At 42.1% G+C, this 18,990-nt stretch overlaps 1 protein-coding gene and 1 non-coding gene across 3 annotated transcripts in view; one reads left to right on the forward strand and one right to left on the reverse strand.

Moving 5' to 3' along the window:
- The window catches only part of Rnf169 (ring finger protein 169), a 61,646-nt gene that overhangs the window by 25,402 nt on the left and 17,254 nt on the right, over positions 1-18,990 (reverse strand). For both annotated transcript variants that reach the window (NM_001432557.1, XM_087590277.1), the window contains 1 exon segment: positions 5,084-5,157. In NM_001432557.1, coding sequence (NP_001419486.1) covers positions 5,084-5,157 — 74 coding nt within the window.
- On the forward strand, positions 10,952-11,081 carry LOC120100366 (small nucleolar RNA SNORA20). Its single transcript, XR_015655862.1, has one exon. It is a non-coding gene; the product is annotated as a small nucleolar RNA SNORA20 (small nucleolar RNA).

Here is an 18,990-nt window from a genome sequence, read left to right on the forward strand (position 1 = left end):
CAGAACTACACAGAGAAACCCTGCTCCCCAGAAAACAAATAAAAAAACAAAACAAAAAACAAAAATTTGAAACCTGGCAAAAACCATTTGAACAGATATAACATCTAATGTAACATCCAGAAGATAAGAAACAGGGATAGATTCTCAGCGCCATAGTCCTGAGGGAGAATATGCTCACCCAGAATATGCTCACCCAGGCCACACAGCGCTCGCTCTCCACTTACAACTACAACTTTCCAGTCTTCTATTTCTTACCGAAACAAAAACCACTACAGCAACCAAGAGGGTCACTATGTGCTCATTTTTTTAATACTAGTAAAAATAACTGATAGTCATATATGAATTTACAGGTGCCGACAGTATTTCACAATAAGGGCAAGCTAGGGAGTATGGTATCCATTTTAATGACCAGGAAACCAAGACATACAAAGATTATGTAGTTTGCCTAAATTCATACATTAGTAAGTTGCCAAGTAGGATTTCAAGTTGGGCAACTGGCTCTGTAATATTGCCTCTCGGTTTAATTACTACTAATTGTATAATATATAATCATTTGATAAATATCTGCAGTTTTAAAAAACCTAAGATAAACAAGTAGATTTTTATAAAAAGAGTAAGTGAGCCAGGCATGGCAGTGCACACTTTTAATCCCAGCATTCAGACCCAGAGGCAGGCAGAACTCCATGAGTTTAAGGTCTGACAGGTCTACATATTAAGTTCCAGGGCAACCACAGATAAACTAGAGACCCTGGTTTTTTGTTTTGTTTTGTTTTGTTTTTTTAAAAAGTGAAAATTTTGAATTCATTTTAAAAATAGTTTTGTTTTGGGTTTTTGTCTGTTTGTTTGGTTGGTTGGTTGGTTTTTTTCGACACGGTTTCTCTGTGTGTACCCTTGGCTGTCCTGTAACTCTCTCTGTAGACAAGGCTGGAGAGGGGCCATAAACTGGGCAATGGTAGTATATACCTTTAGTCCCAGCACTTGGGAAGCAGGGAAGCAGAGGCAGGCGGACCTCTGAGTTTGAGGCCAGCCTGGTTTACAAAGTGAGTTCCAGGTTAACTGGGACTACACGGAGAAACCCTGTTCTAAAACATCCCCCAGCCCTGCCCCTGTCCCTGGTTCAGTTCCCTCATCCGGTGGCTCATAACTGCACATAATGCCAGCTCTAAGGATCCAACTCCCACTCCTGGCTTCTATGGGCACCCACATACAGATATGGCAGATATGTGCACACACGCGCACACACACACACACACACACACAAATGTACATAAATACACATAAATAAAAATAAATCTTTAAAAAAGTAATAAGAGATAAAAATAAATTTCTTTGTAGAATATTTTCAAATTCATTGTTAAAAGTTATTTCTGACTCTTGGTCTTGACATTCGGGACAACATTGGCACTAACATTTTCTGAAATTCTATACTGAAAATACTGAAAGGGAAATGACGGTTCAGTGGTAGATCACTTGTAACCTTCAAAATGGCAAAAAAAAGTCAACATAATTTTTTAAAACCTTTATTTTCATGTGTGCGTGTTTTGCCTGTGTGTGTGTGTGTGTGTGTGTGTGTGTGTGTATGTGTGTGTGTATGTGTGTTTGTGTGTGTGTGTGCCACCTGTGTGTGGTGCCTGCAGAGGCCAGAAGGGGCACTGCATCGCCTGGAAAGAAGTGACAAAAGGTTGTGAGCTGCCGAATGGGGGCTGGGAATGGAACCCGGGTCCTCTGTAAGAACATCTATCTGCTGTATCTGTGCTATCTATGGTGGACATGGTTTGGGTTTGGGTTTTACTACTCAGCCTTGGTCAGCATTTTCTCAGTGTGTAGCATGAACTGGCCTCCAACGTGTGATCTCTCTGTCACTCAAATCCTGGGACAAGAGACAAGCACAATTGCGTCCCGCTGTGTACACAACATTTAAACATGATTACTAGGTGTCATAATACTGCTGATTACCTGTCTTCTTTAGTCCTTTCTCATAACCTGATTTTTTGAAATGTTTTCACTATGCCCAAGAGATGGTTCAGCAGTCAGGAGCACTGGCTGCTCTTTCAGAGGGCCCAGGTTTCGCTCTCAGCACCCATATGATAGCCAGCACCCCTGTTACTTCAATCCCCGGGTGACCTGACAGCCTCTTCTGGCCTCCTGTGGCACTGACGTGCAATTGGTAAACACACATATCCATACACGTAAAAATAATTTTTAAAACATTTTTAATGTTTTTTACAACTCAAAGACTTATACAACTCTGCTGCCTTTCACAAATAGAAAAAAATAAAGCTATCCTAACTTATTAAAAGCATAATTAGTCAGCCAGTTTAACAAAGTGTTTTGTTTGTATTGGGGGCTTAGTAGTTACAGCTAGATGACTTCTTTATTTGCTTTGGAAGTAACCTTGAAGAGATTTCATTTAAATTATTCTCTAAGCCCATAAAAACAATTATAGTAGCTTTATGACTATTGACCCTATCTCATAAATATGAAAGTATCAAGGCAAAATACCACATTTCACAAATACCCTTAATAACTTGTTACTCTAAATTTGATGATACTCTGAATTTATATGTGTTATTTTCTCCAAAAAGTACATTACTTCCAAAAGGAGACCACAGCCTCATCTGCACTCTTCAAGTTTAGGCATCTACCATGCATTTGCCTGTTCTTAAACACATAAGGCCCTGCACCTATTCCTGTCTAGAAAGAAGAACACTAGCACATGTCAGACATGGGGAAAATAGCAGACAGACAGACATCAGAACACCAGGAAATCTTACAGTGCATCCAGTCCTATAATGAACCAAGGACACCGTTACATAAATCATTGTTCACAAAGAAGAGGCTGTAGGATTAGATAACCAACAACTGAATACACATTTGGTGAGCATTCGTACTTATAAATACTATAGGAAAATCATTTTAAAATAGGTCAACAATCTGCTTCTTCTGTGATGTGAGAGAACATGTTAAACCTCTAGGTTGCTGCAAGTGTTTTCTAGCACAAGTAAGCAGACAGAAAACAAGTAAGGGAAAGACTAGTAGAAATCTAAGTCATGGTTCAATGTATACAGACAAGTAGATAGGTGAAATTTTCACGTTTCAGTAATACAGACCCAAGCTCAGTCCCCAGAACCCATGCAAGTCAAAAGGCTCTCAACTGCATGTAATTCTGTTCCAGGAGCTGGGGTGCCTCGGAAGTCTGGTCTCTGCAAGCAGCCACATTCACATGCACACACCCACACACAGACACCCTCATTCACATGCACACACCCACACACAGACACCCACATTCACATGCACACACCCACACACAGACACAAATACATATTTTTTTATGTAACACACATACACAGAAAGAGGAGGAGAGGGAGTGAGGGAAGGGAAGGAAGGAGAGGGGAGGGCAGAGTAGGGAGAGGAGAGGAAAGAGAGAAAGAAAGCTTCAAATTGGGTTCTGAAGTCACTTTTCTCGAAGCCTCTCTCACATTTAGCCACCTCGTCCTAGCTCTTCAACTTTACTCCTATGCTAGTAACCGAACTTCTGCAATCCTTTCTTGATATCAAAACTGACAGCTCATTATCTATTTCACTGCCCTTGAAATAAACCTAGATCCGTGACCCAAAGCCACAACCCTAGTGCCACATATCTATAATTTCACCTTCTTGGGAGGCTGAAGGACTGAGTTCAAGACTGACCTGAACTAAATAATAAGGCTTGTATTTCAAAAACAAAACAACGACAATGTGCAAACTCTAATGACTTCCTTGGACACGTTTGAACTGACTATACCCTTTCTACCAGACTTTTAGCAAAAGTTTAACTGTGGTTTAATTTAACATTGCTTACCCCCCAAAAAAGTGGTCTTTTTTCCATTTTATGAGGCAGATACTGCAAGCTCTCAGCCAGTAACCATGCTCTCTTCCTTACTAAGGAAATCCGGATTTTACACAGGAAATTAGTGCACCTGCTAAAACACTGCATTTCCCAGGCTCTCTAGCAACAGCAGGAGTCTGTGACATTAGCATTTAAAGTTCTGATGAGTGTCCCCAGACCCACGCCAGATGCCCCATAACCACCTGAATAATAAAAACATATCGTCTCTTTTACACGGAAGATTCTGCGTGCACGTACCTAGATGGAAGAAGGGAGCTGCTGATGTCTACCCAGCCTCACTACCTGTCTCCCCTGTAGAAAAATGAGCAAGCAACTGCCCTTCTGTCACCACAGGTCTGGTTACCAGAGGGTCACCTGAGGCCATGCCCTTCCCACCAGGAGTGGCCATCCCTCCACACTGTCAGCCCAAATAAAGCCTTCATCCCAACCCCCCAGCCCCACCCTGGCTGCTTCTTCCAGGCATTTATCTCCATGCCTCTATCTAGACCAGTCTGATGCTGACTAAGTAGATGTTACCTTTGTAAAGTGATGCCCACATGCAGAATTATCACCTAAGCGCTCATAAGCCCAAGAGAGCAGTGGTGGTGCAGGAGTGGGACCAAGCATGCCTGTTTGACAACAAACTTCTATAGGCCAGTCTCAGACAACTGGTTTGAAATTAAAGTAACAGTTATGGAGTGGAGCTGGACCTCACTGGCAGAGTATGTCCACCGTGCCCAAGGTTCGATCTCCAATATTGAAAAAAAAATGATAACACAATTAAAATCTTTCTCAGTACTAAATATTTTATAATTAAGATATTATTCAAAATGTCCTATGGCCTCCATAACATGCTCCTGGAGTATGTAATAAAGTAAAAGGCAAAAAATAACAGCAGCTACAAGTAACTAAAAGTGTTTGGAAGAAAAGTCACACAAGCAATTGTTATCAAGGGCTGTGATGAGTGTGGAACAGCTTTCCTGATAGCGTGTGACAGCCCCTAAAGCTACACTTTCACCCGTGAAAAGACCACTCAAGGTTCTTAGCTATGTTTGCTTCTAGTGTAGCTTCAAATCTACCCAGACTGTTAGAAAATAGGATGAAGAAAGACAGTTGTAAATTTTTAAAGGCCCAAAAAATTAAAAGTAAGCATTCTTAAATGGCAATATTTCAATTAACTGTACTAACGTAAATGACAAGCTAACATGTACGTACCTTTCTCAGGCATCCATATTCCTCACCAAGTTCTCCTGACTTGCTTAACTTGATTGGTGTTCGGAATATAAACTCTGGAAGAAAGGGAAAATACTTTTTAATGGAGTTTTGTAAGAAGGAATCTTTACACTATCCAACTGCTGACAGCCATATTACAAACTACATAAAAATTATGGTTATCTTCTAATTTTTTTTAACACTGCCTCATCATGTAGTCCTGGCTGTACTGGAACTCACTGTTGTAGACCAGGGTGGCTTTGAACACAGACCTGCCTGCCTCTGCCCCCCAAGAGCTAGAATTACACGCCTGCTTATGGTTATCTTAATTTGAATATTCTCTCGTTCACTTAATCAATACTCACTAAAGGTTACAAATCAGGACTGTACTAAGCACTAGCGTATGAACAAACGCAGCCCTTGTGCCATGGACTACAATCTTGTGGGAGAGCAGACAAAGAAACAAGTGAGAGTACATTTGGGGTAGTGGTAGTAATGCTATCAGGAAATGAGTGTAGGGTGGAAAGAAAAGTTTGCTTTAGCCAGAGTGGTCAGAAAGGGCTCAATGACAGACATGCCAAAAGACCACAGAGAAAACTGTATTCAAGCCCTATGTTACACACCATATGTGCACGAGTGCACATACACACGCACACGCACGCACACACACACAGATATCTGCATACATGTTTTCTATTTTTCAGTATGTAGCCTACTTTCTTTAGCCATCCAAGCCTCCAGTGGCTCTCATGAGCCCACTGAGGAACCAACACGCTCTTTAGGGTACTCCATTAATTGATCATCTTCAAAATCATACACTGCTCAACCCCTGACTAACCGCAAAACAAACCATGTACGTTAAAATTTGATTTCCCATCTAAAATTCTATCTTCTCTCTTTCTATCCTCTATTTGTAAATCAAAGAATGAGATCATAAGGCGCATAAAGTACATGATTGTTATGCAAGTGGACAACAAAAATAAGAATTGAGAACAGGAATAAAGGTAAGTCTTCTAAAACCCAAGAAGCCAAGCATGCTGATACACTCCTTCAACCCCTGCACTCAGGAGCCAAAAGCAGGATCACCACAAATTCATTAAAGCCTGCACTCCAGAGCCCACTCTTTAAAAAGGTGGAGGGATACACACTTTATTTCTGTAAATATGACAATAGTTTATATCTTCACGATAGTGTTCTAACTATAGTAATAATTTTACAATTTATTGATAACTTTAACCTCCCAGTGTTGGCTCTACAAAAACTAAGTTCCTCAAAAGCCTTCTGCCCTTTTTCAGTTGACTCAATTTTATTTATTTTCAAAAGAAAGATACTGAAGAATAATGAAGAAACAAAAGCAGTGGGCCTGACTCAGATACAGACAGGGACTCAAAGTTCTCCCATGCACTAAACAGACACCCACCCCGCCCTCAGTCTGGAAGACAAACAACCCATCGATCCCTCACCACTTCAAGTCCTGATGACTCTGTCTGTCATGGCCCAAACCACATTCCACTTACAAGCCAGTATATTCGAAGATGATGCTTTTTAAAGACAAAAGGAAGAAGAAAAAAGAAAGCAAAACTCCCTTTTAAAAAGTACTTTATGGGCTAGAGATGGCTCAGCAGTTAGGACACTGGCTTCTCTTCCATAGGACCTGGGTTCAATTCCCAGTGCCCACACAGTAGCTCACAGGAGATCCAGCCCTGTTCTGGCCTCCCCAGGCACCAGTCACACATGTCATGTAGAGAAATACCTGCAGACCAAACATCACAGAAAGTGGATCTTGTTTTTAAGTACTTTCTCACAGGTAAGCATTTTCAGGAGGCTTTCACAGAAACACTATGGTAGGCATCACACCCGCTCTACAGCTGAGGTAGGCAACTACGGTTCAGAGTGGTCTGCTTGACAGAGCACCATGAGGGCCTGGCAGAACTGGAAGAAAACTTTAACGGGGATAAAGGGGGAACTGTATAACGATTGAAAGAACACTGCTTCCAGCAATTAAGGCCAATCCCTCTCCACAACTACAAAAAACATGGCAGCGGGGCCCTCCTGACAAAGTCTAGAGTCACCTGAGCCAGAAATTCAACTGAGGGACTACCCACATCAGGTTGTCCGAATGGGAAGCACCATTTGGCTTTGGGTGGCCTAAGGCTGTGCAAAGACGCTAAGTGTGAACTGTGCTGCGGCCAGCAGGCAGCATTCAGCCATGGCTTCTGCTTCAGTACCTGCCTGAGTGCTCATCTTCACTTCTCTCAAAGATGGCCCAGAACCTGAAGGTTTCAAAACAATTCCTTTCTACCTTGACTTGATGTTGGCCAGTACTTTATCACAAGGACAGAAAGGAATACACTTCCTTACTTATCTAAAAACACAAAATACTTATTAAAAAGATAACAGTCATGAACCTGTATGAACCTACAACACAGTGAACAAACAAAAATTTAAGGAGAAATTATAATTATGGTAAGAAAATTAATATACCACAATTAAAAATACACAGTGAGCAAACCAAAAAGTTAGTGAAAATAAAATATTATATTTGATCATATTTACATTTATGTGTGCCTACCCAATGAATAGTGTATTAAACAAAAAAACAAAATATTTTTTTTTTTTGGTTCTTTTTTTCGGAGCTGGGGACCGAACCCAGGGCCTTGCGCTTCCTAGGCAAGCGCTCTACCACTGAGCTAAATCCCCAGCCCCCAAAATATTTATAAGATACTACATTACAAAGACATTTCACACAATTTCAAAGACTCCATACTATAAAGTCTTTAATACTGGCTGCCATTTCCAAGTTGAGCTTTCTAGCTATGCCACCGCCAACTGTTACCCAATATTCTTTCTCATTAAATTCCTTTTTAAATTAAAATCAGAAGTGTAGATTTCTGGTTTTTATTACTTTAGCTATTTTTATTTTTTTCATAAACTACTCTGAAATAAACAGTAAACCAGGAGCTGGTAAAACCAAGAGGAAGAAAAAGAGAAAGATGAAAAAAAAAAATCCCAATGCGGTTCCACACTGGGTTTCAATCTCCAGTGACTGTTAACACCTACAACAACTAACATGAAATACTGTTCCTTTCAGGGCTGCTTGTCTATCCACAGGCCACACTGCTGGCAACTGAGTGCTGAGCTGAGGATGAGCGTGTTTTTAACAGATAATAAACACACCTTCCTAAGACTACACTGAGCGATGGGCCCGCCAGCTCAGCACAGCGGCCATCTGCTCATCACAGTGTTGGCGACAGTGGCATTCCTAGAGACAAGTCATGAGGACCACCAGGGCTTCCCACATGGCTAGGAGTAGTTCCAATCTCTTCTAGAGGAGCTGTGTCGCTGTACTGATTACACAGCCCAGCTTCCTGACTTGTTGAAGCCTCTGTGTAAGTGAAGGTCACTACTACTCTTCCTCTCTGTCACGTGTGTGGATATTCTTTTAGAAGAGATTTCTCAAACTGTTCTTTTTTTTAAAGATAGGCTCTTTTCCTGGAACTCCGAGATGCACCAGCCTCAGCCTCCCACTTGCTGGGATTAGGGTTAAAGGCGTGAACTGCTACGCCTTAGCCTCCAACTGGTCTTTTATGGCTTCTGCATTCAATTCATACTGGGAAGACCTTAGGACCAAGACATAATCAATGTTACCACAGTTCCTTCTGGTACAAACTATAGCAATCTCCTCAGATTCGCTTTTAAGAATTCCAAGTATTTTGAAGAGCAGCATAAGGGACATAATCTTATGCAGGCTTATAAATAAGACTGCCGCCCAACACCAGAGAATAAAAATACTCAGTGATAGCGGAGTACAAACAGCAGCTCAGTTTACCATTAGGGAGTTTTCTCTGTTTAAACCAGTTCTTGCTGGTTATTTAGTACACACTGAGTTAATTTATATAACTAATACACACTAATTTCAAAAACAAAATTTTCAAGTCTCAAGAGCATAGTATCTTCATCTTGTAAATAGTCTAAAATTTAATACTCGATCCTAGACTAGCATAAGAGCCTCCGATAAGAAAGGTTCAATTCCCTCTTCTATAAGATCAGAATAATAGCAAATATAATTCTAATTAATGAAATCATTCACTATAGGCTTAAGACTCAAATGAGGATTAAGGAGAGTGAAAACAGTTTGTAAGTAATTTCAAACCGAGTACCATATAGCACAATTTACTAAACATGAGATTGTATTGTATCATATTATATTAGTGGTGTAATGTTCTTTAAATTATAACTTGTTTTTACTTACAAGTTAAAAGAAACACAGATCTTTTTTTAAATGTACATTTACACAGAAAGCCAAATTAGCTTTGGAACATTCATTAAGAAATCATACAAGGCTAAACAGAACTCCGCATCTGGCATCACACCCCTGCAGATGTGTGAAAGACATATGGGTTCAGACACTTGTTCTGACAATGAAATGAAATTATTTAGAAATGGCCACGCTTTGCTTTTCTCCAGTCTCCTCCTCTACTAAATACAAGTCAAGACACTGGCCAACCTACCTCAGAGTCCATTAGACCACAATCATTATAATCGCTCCTGTGTCTTAGTCTTACTATGCCTCTGACTTGTCTGAATTCAAAAGACAAGAGCAGGGTGCTATCGTGTAGTCACTAACATTAGGACTGACATAACTTATCTTAATATTGGGTTAGAATAATGGGGGGTTGGCTTTAAAAATGTAAAATGCTAAACCAACCATGATGGCCCATGCCTGAAATCTTCACATTGGAAAGAGTGAGACAGGAGAAATTTGGCTCTGAGGCCAGCCTGAGCTACAGAAGACCTTACATAATCGTCATCATCACCACCACCATCTCTCTATTTTTAAGGTACTGTAAAGGTCAAGAGATCTCGTGCACAAGGCTAAGCCCTGCAGACACCAGGAGGACATGCAGGCTTATTTCTTCTACGAAAGGCTCACCTGCCCTCCTGGATGCTGGCAAAGGGTGCAGTTGACTGTCTGCTGAGTGAGACAATGCCCACACCTCCCAGGATTGTTTTTAATTGTCCTAGACCTTTTCCCTCTAAGTCTTTCCTGCTTCCAGGCCAGAAAGCCCATCCTCATCTGAGTGAGGTCATGTGTGCTTTACAACAGCCTAAGTGACGTCTATGCTAGCTTAGGGCCAGGCCAATCCTGACTCCCACAGGCCTTATGTTCACCTCCATCATTCTTCCCAGATCCTAAGTCGTGGGCACTACCTGAGTGAACAGTACCTATCTGCGTGAGAGATGAAGAATTTCAATGTAAGCATGTCTTAAGCTCTGTTATACTCATGGGACTGAGCTGTTATCAGAAAACTGTTTCCAAAATCATGCTGTGCTTAAATATGGCTAAAATGAACCAAATGGTCTCAGACTCTCCAAGTTTGGCTTAGCGCAATTTACCTAAGTGAGGCTGAATGAGTTTCATTCTTCTCTCACCTGGAACATTTCCCTGTCGGGAACCTCACAAAGTATAATGCTTTCTAAAAAACTAATCTATCTCACAAGGCAAGCACACCATAATTATAAGTACTATTAGTGTTAGTACTCAACGAACAGTCCTCAAAATAGGTCTCATGTGTGGCTACCTGTATCCCTAGTACTGGGGAAACTGATCTTTGTAAACTCCAGGCCACCCCAGATACATAGTCTAAACTCAGCCTGGGCTATGCAGTAGGATGCTGTCTCAAAAACATAAAACCTAACAGTTAATGAGCACACTCTATATGCTAAATATCACATATATACAAACCATACATTGCCAAAAAGAGATATGGTAAATCTGTCATTATGAAGGATTGCCTGCCAACTTAGCCTTTGGCTGATGCCTTCCACTCAGACTTCAGGTAGGGTTCCTTACCAGTAAGAACGATTTGCTTTCCCATTAATTTGCTGCTCTAGTCTGTCAGTGATAGGAGCGGTTATACGCATGGGATAAAACAATATTGGGCCATTGTACGTGGAGATGAAGTGTGTTTTTGTCTCTTGTAGAATAGTCTAGACACTGTTAAAAAAAAAAAAAGAATGATTTGTTGCACCTAACTGATTCTAGAAATACCTGCTTGCCTACTATGAGTATGAAATCTTGGTACATGCTCAGCACAAAGTGTACGTCATCCATTCACTCTAAGAACTCTAGGCACTAAGTCTCCAGCAAGTTTCCCTGGTTGACAACATGCACCCAGTGTTCTACTTTCTTTGCTGGGGGAGTAATACACATCTTGCATGCCTCTACTCAGAAAAGACTCTGGAAGCCTGTACCTAATTTCCTCCAGACTTTGTTCCACAGAATGTTTTGCTCAGTATTATTTCACTGCCCTAGATCACAGCTATGAGTTCAACTATATGCTGAGTCCTACAAGCATCCCTAGTAAGTGGGTGATGCTTGGGCACAGACAGACACACACACAGAGCACACACACACACACACACACACACACACACACACACACACACAGAGTGTACACATTGTGCAGCGCAGGCTAACCTCAAGATCTTCCTGCCTCAGACATCTAAATGTTGGTATTACAAATATGCACTACTAAATGCCTAGCTTTAAAAATCCCTGCCCTCAAGCTGTTTTACAGAGCAATAGTGATAAAAACTATGGTATTGGTACAGAGACACAAATAGATCAGTGGAATAGAACTGAAGACCCAGAAATGAACCCACACACCTATGGTCACTTGATCTTTGACAAAGGAGCTAAAATTATCCAGTGGAAAAAAGACAGCATTTTCAACAAATGGTGCTGGTTCAACTGGCGGTCAGCATGTAGAAGAATTCAAATTGATCCATTCTTTTTTTTTTTTTTTCTTTTTTTCGGAGCTGGGGACCAAACCCAGGGCCTTGCGCTTGCTAGGCAAGCGCTCTACCACTGAGCTAAATCCCCAACCCCAAATTGATCCATTCTTATCACCCTGTACAAAGTTTAAGTCCAAGTGGATCAAGGACCTCCACATAAAAACTAAATACACTGAAACTAATAGAAGAGAAAGTGGGGAAGAGTCTCGAACACATGGGCACAGGGAAAAATTTCCTGAACACCAAGGGTTTATACTCTAAGATCAAGAATAGACAAATGGGACCTCATAAAATTGCAAAGCTTCTGTAAGGCAAAAGACACAGTCATTAGGACAAAATGGCAACCAACAGATTAGGAAAAGATCTTTACCAATCCTACATTTGATAGAGGGCTAATATCTAATATATACAAAGAACTCAAGAAGTTAGACTCCAGGGAATCAAATAAGCCTATTAAAAAATGGGGTACAGAACTAAACAGAATTCTCAACTGAGGAATATCGAATGGCTGAGAAGTACCTAAAGAAATGTCCAACATCCTAGTCATCAGGGAAATGCAAATCTAAACAACCCTGAAATTCCACCTCACACCAGTCAGAATGGCTGAGATCAAAAACTCAGGGGACAGCAGATGCTGGTGAGGACTTAGAAAAAGAGGAAGACTCCTTCATTGTTGGTGGGATTGCAAGCTGGTACAACCACTCTGGAAATCACTCCTGGGCATATACCCAAAAGATGCTCCAACATATAACAAAGACACATGCTCTACTATATTCATAGCAGCCTTATTTATAATAGCCAAAAGCTGGAAAGAACCCAGATGTCCTTCAACAGAGGAATGGATACAGAAAATTTGGTACATTTACACAATGGAGTACTACTCAGCTATCAAAAACAATGACTTCCTAGGAAGCGCAAGGCCCTGGGTTCAGTCCCCAGCTCCGAAAAAAAGAACCAAAAAAACCCAAAAAAAACAAAAAACAAAAAAACAAAAAAAAACAAAACAAAAAAACAAAAAAAAAAAAACCAATGACTTCATGAAATTCTTAGGCAAATGGATGAAACTAGAAAATATCATCCTGAGTGAGGTAACAAAAGAACAGTCACATGGTATGCACTCATTCATAAGTGTATATTAGCCCAAAAGCTCAGAATACCCAAGATACAATTCACAGACCACATGAAGCTCAAGAAGGAGGAAGATAAAAGTGTGAATGCTTCAGTAATTCTAAGGGGGGACAAAATATTCACAGGAGGAAATACGAAGACAAAGTATGGAGCAGAGACTGAAGGAATGGCCATCCAGAGACTGTCACACATGGGGATCCATCCCATATGCAGTCACCAAACCCAGTCACTATTTGGGATACCGAGAGGTGCACGCTGACAAGAGCCTTATAGCTGTCTCCTGAGAGGCTCTGCCAGAGTCTGACAAATACAGAGGCATCCGCTCACAGCCAATCACTGGACTTGAGAACAGGATCCCCAATGGCGGAGTTAGAGAAAGGACTGACATAGCTAAAGGGGTTTGCAACCTCATGGAAAGAGCAACAATATCAACCAACCAGACACCCCAGAGCTCCCAGGGACTAACCACCAACCAAAGAGTCCACTGGAGGGACCCATGGCTCCAGCCACATATGTAAGAGAGGATGGCATTGTTGGGAATCAATGGGAGGAAAGGCCCTTGGTCTGTAAAGGCTTGATGCCCCAGTGTAGGGGAATGTCAGGGCGGGGAGGTGGGAGGGAGGGACTGGGTGGGTAGGGGAGCACCCTCATGGATGCAGGAGGTAGGGGAATGGGATGAGGGTTTCAGGAGGGAAAACCATGAAAGGGGATAACATTTGAAATGTAAATAAAGAAAATATCCAATAAAAGAAAATGTTTTGGTGTCAGTTTGGATTTGAGAAATGATAGCAATGACATCTACAGCTGTTGATTCAGCATCAACTTGAATCCACTCTTATCTCCTAGTCAACATTCTTCTGAAGTCTGTAAAATTCCACTACAGTTCAACCACACAGGTAGAATACTATTTGGCTAAGAGTAGTTACAACATCAAAGCTGAAACTCTATTTAGTGTGGCATTTCAATTTGCCTGGATGAATATGAAGAAAACAACGGACCAAGCAAAGGCCAGGAAATGAAAGCTCCCCTTTTAAACGTTTTATTGTACGCTTACTAACTTACAGGAGGTGGGCATTTGCTACTGTGTACATCAGAGGTTAAAGAACAACCTGAGCAGTCTGCACTCTTCCCTCCAGGAAGACCACAGGATTGAACTCAGGTGGCCACGGCGACAGTGGGCATCTTGCCTGCTGAGCCACTTTGTTGGCCCCAAAGCTCCTCAAATCATTCTTCTACAGTTGAATGGAGACTGTGCAGCAAACACTTAACATTATCAGTAGGCAGACCCATTTGGTTCCATGGCTTGTACGATGGTTTGCATCTGCTGATGTAGGATTTTACTTAAATTTTTCCTCACTTCCCCAACCTTCTTAGGATTTTATGTCAGCTTCCTCCACCCCAAAAGAGGAACTTGAGGTTGGGATGCCAGCAAAACTATCATAAGCAGAGGAACAAGATGTCCAGGCCAACAGGAAAAGCAACACAACCCTTTCTTGTTCAGAGAAGTTAAAGAAAAAAAATCTACCAATCCCAAGGGGCCTTGTTGCTTTGTTGGTTAAAAGTGCCCTATCAAGGAAAACATTTAGCAACTGTTCGAAGATTCCCAAAGGTTTTAGTAGCACAGAAAGTGCTAGACGTGACTTTGGATGCATGAGAGCACAGAATATCCCCATTCATAAAGGAATCCAGGGCTGACAGAATTTCCTGATGCCTGCCCTCTGACTCTGACTCTACAAACCAGGAGGAGAAACTCCCAAGGGACAAGATGTCTTAAGGATGACACACACCTGTGGTCAGTAACCTAAGCACAAGACTGCAGTCTAATGTACATTCTAAGACCAGAAAAATGTCCTTAAAGATCCTTTTTTAAATGGATTCTCTGGGGCAGGGTGACTGGTGATTTGTTAATGAAAACAAATGAACTACCAGACAGACATTCTGCTACTTGCCCCAAGCCCAGGGCTACCAAAACTCCCACACTGAATGTAGCTTTTTAAATTTTTATTTACTGTGCATGGGAGTTTGGTCTGCGTGTGTATCTGTGCACCAAGCATCGGCCTTGGAGGCCAGAGAGGCCACTGGATCCTCTGGAATGGGAATCACAGACAATCCTGAGCCACCATGTGAGTGCTCAGAATTGAACCTGGATCCTCTGTAAGAAAGGCCAGTGCTCTTAACCAGTGAACCGTGTCCCTAGTCCTTCAGTGTAGTATTAGAAAAAACCCTACTTTACTATGCTGGAAGATGCTAGCTTACCAATCCTAAGGCCAAAGTCAACTGTCCTCTAGTCCCCGGACATGCCTGAGTGTCCCCATACACAAAGTTTATGAATGTGGCAGAATAAAAGAGAATTTTGGATTTGTTGAGTCTTGAGACCTATTATGTCTTAGATTTGAATGTCTGGCTAGCCATTTGTCCTTGAGACACTTTTAAAAGAAAATTCTCTAGGCATGAATTTCTTCATTTTTAACTTTCTTTTTTTTTTTTTCTTTTTTTTTTTCGGAGCTGGGGACCGAACCCAGGGCCTTGCGCTTCCTAGGTAAGCGCTCTACCACTGAGCTAAATCCCCAGCCCCATTTTTAACTTTCTAATATTTCAACCACATCTTAAAACTACAGACATGACATTAAACAATCAATTCAAAGGTTGTGAGCTGTAAAAGTGTTTGGTGAGTTATTTACCACCATGCAAATACATGGCTAAATTAAAATCTGCCACAGGATGTTTAACTAGGGAGTGTTGTGCTCTCTTCAAACATAAAGGGATAACTGTCTCTAACTAGCAGAGCGGGCTCCACACCACTGTATTTCAATACAGTACAAGAGTCTGTCCTGGGACACAGTGTGTGCACCTCTGCAGTTCTATATCACCTCATTCCTTCCTGACAGGTTATGGCTCCTGGCTAAACCACGCCCTGCCCCACGTCTACGCCTGCAGTGCTCTCAACCTTCTACCCGTACTCTCACCTTGTACCAGGTTGAAACAGTACCATCCTTTAACAGTAGTCAAGTATAGGATGTGCTGGGTCCATGTCTAACTCACTCATCATAATGTCTCTGTGGTATGTCTTTACACCATTTTCCAGACAAGGAAACTGAGGTACAGAGTTTAATTTGCTAATGCCCAACACTGTATGAAAACCATAACTGAAACCCTGTAAATCAGATTCTGTGCTCTCACATACTAAAATACACACACACACACACACACACACACACACACACACACACACACACACACACACAAAAGCAGTGGTGTCCCATGCCTTTAATCTCATTGAATCTGAGGACTTAGAAGGCAGAGGCAGGCGGATCTCTGAGTTTGAGGCCAGCCTGGTCTACAGAGTGAGTTCCAGGACAGCCAGGGCTACACGGGGAAATTCTGTGGGGGTGGGGTAGAGCACAAAAAAAACCAATAAAATATATTTTCAAAAAAAATTAAAATAAAAAGATCCCTGACAAGGCACTCTAAGACAAGGACCCCACAAAGCTGCTGCTGAGCTCACTGTCTGTGGGCAAGCTATGGCTGGACATGCCGTCTTTAAGAAGAGTTTGTTTCCCCTGTGAGACTCCCCTTGAGAAAACTAAATGTACTCTTGCAAGTGATTCCTCTGAGTGAGGAAGGGGATGCTTGTCTACTTTCCTTTTTGGCTCTAGGACCCTAACTGGTGCATCAGACCCTGGGGTGGTATAAAAAGCAAACATAGTAATACACACATATATGAAGATAATCTAAATAAAATTGCCAAATAGTGGAGGAGACGGACCCCTCGCTGGCCATCTCTTGTCAGCAAACGAAGCTTCTAATGCCAGACTGGATTACATCTAATTGAGTTTTTGGCCAAAGGGGGGTCCCATACGAACCCCCAAATAACCCAGGTTGTTACTAAGATTACAGGCTGCTCTCCATAAACTGATAGCAAGATTCCAATGTTAAAGATAACACCCACACACTATTAAACATGGAGAAGCCGAGCTCGTGCCTACATAGAACATTTGCCCCTATATTCTAGCATACAAGAAGATAATCTACATGCTACCAAAAGAGAAACTTAAACTCCCAATCAGCCACAAACCCTCAGATCTACAGTGGTGTCCTGCCTACGGGATATGGGAGGGCAACAGTGGCACAAAGCTCGTGGAAGTGAGCAGCCGATAGCTGATCTGATAGAGGCTCACCACGAGATGGAGTCCACACCCGACACTGCCTGGATGGCCAAGAACCTGAGAGTTGATAGCCCAGGATCTAGGGTAAAACAAGACACCACTGCCGTGCTCAGCCATCAGCAAAGAGGCTTCCTCCTGCAGCAAATGGAAACAAAATACAGAGACCATAGCCAGACATTATACAGAGAATAAGAGACCTTGGAACACTCAGCCCTTAACAGGATGTCTCCATCAAATCCCTCCCTCAGGGCTCAGGGAACCCCTAAGAAGAAGAAACAGGTGAATGTAAAAGTCAGAGGGGATGGAGGACACCAAGAAAACACTGCCCTCTAAACCAATGACTAATGCACACATAACCTCACAGAGACTGAGGTAGCATGCATAGGATACTGTATCTTAAAGATATTTATATGTTCAAAGACCTACGTAAGGATGTTCACTGCAGACCTCTCACAACACTGAGGACTGTAATGTGAATGCCTTTCAAACTAAGACTAAACCAACCGCTGTGTAAGTGGGGCACACGCCTCTACAGTTGCTCCTGTAACGTCTGTTTTCACCCTAGATTCAAAGCAACAGCTCTGGATGACATCATCTCCCTACTGAGGCTCACCATGTTCCCTACCAGCAGTCAGAATGAGAGTAAATCACCCTACAACCTAAAGAGGACATCAACAGACTCAAAACTGCTTCAGCTTCGAGGCTGTAAACTTGACTCTGCCCTTGTCACACCCCACAGGGTCCAGTGAGGATCCCAGGCATTCACCATGCCTGTCTTCCTCAGCAGATCCTGGGCATTTTCTTCCTCTACACTAAGGAAAGCTACACGACTGCCTGTTTCTCAAAGGCTGCTTTTCTGTGAGGCTCCCCAGCCTGTAGCCTACCCACTTTAGCCAGCAGATGCTCCAAGGGATAGCAGGTGGGAGAAATGTTACTTCTCCTTAGAATCCTGGCCTCTCAGGTCTGGCTGCCTGTACCTAGGCTACACTTTTAATCTCCTCAGGCCCACGAAGACAGCACATCTGACTCCCTGCTTCTCTAGCTGCTTCCTCCCCTCACCAAGAATCCAAGCCTGAAGCTCTGGCTGCCTTGGCAACCTTACAGAGCTCTCATGTGGACTTTTTTTAAATAAGGCTCTTCTAGTTATTCTCAGCAGGAGTCTTTGTCTGCTACAATCTGTTCCACTGTACCCAGAAGAATTTAAAATCCACATGCCTCATAAGCGTTGCAAGAAAAACACGATAAAAGCACAAAAGAGACCAGACTATTTTTTTCAGATTATGAGATGAAGAAATTATATGGCAAATGCAGATACGCAAATAAATCTGAAGGGAGAAGAAAGGACCAACAGGAGCCGACATAATAAAAATGGCCAGGTTCCCTGAAAGGGGTGAGTTATGGCAGGGATCAAGAAAACATACTGGCAAAGCCAAGAAAAGCCACTTGTAAACTAGAGTGCTCTGTGAGACAGTGGGACCCAGGATGCACTGGACAGCAACGAAGACAATGCTGAAACATGAAACATTGAAGACAATGGCCGGAAACGGCTGCTGAGGAGGCCCAAAGGCAGCACCAGAACCCAGGTATGAGTTCTGGACACAAAGCAATGTATTTCTGCATCTAAGGCACAAAGTGATATGACACTCTTCTGAGAGTGGTGATAGGGATGGGAAGGACGAAGTTGGAGCAATGGTTATTGAGTGACTGTAACAACAGAGACATAGGCCCTAAGTATAAAAGAGGAATAAGCAGGAATATACAAGCCTAGTATGTATGTGTATACACACACACACACACACACACACACACACACACACA

This window comes from Rattus norvegicus, chromosome 1 (assembly GCF_021556685.1).
Source record: "Rattus norvegicus strain SHRSP/BbbUtx chromosome 1, alternate assembly SHRSP_T2T, whole genome shotgun sequence".
NCBI classification, from domain to species: Eukaryota; Metazoa; Chordata; class Mammalia; order Rodentia; family Muridae; genus Rattus; species Rattus norvegicus.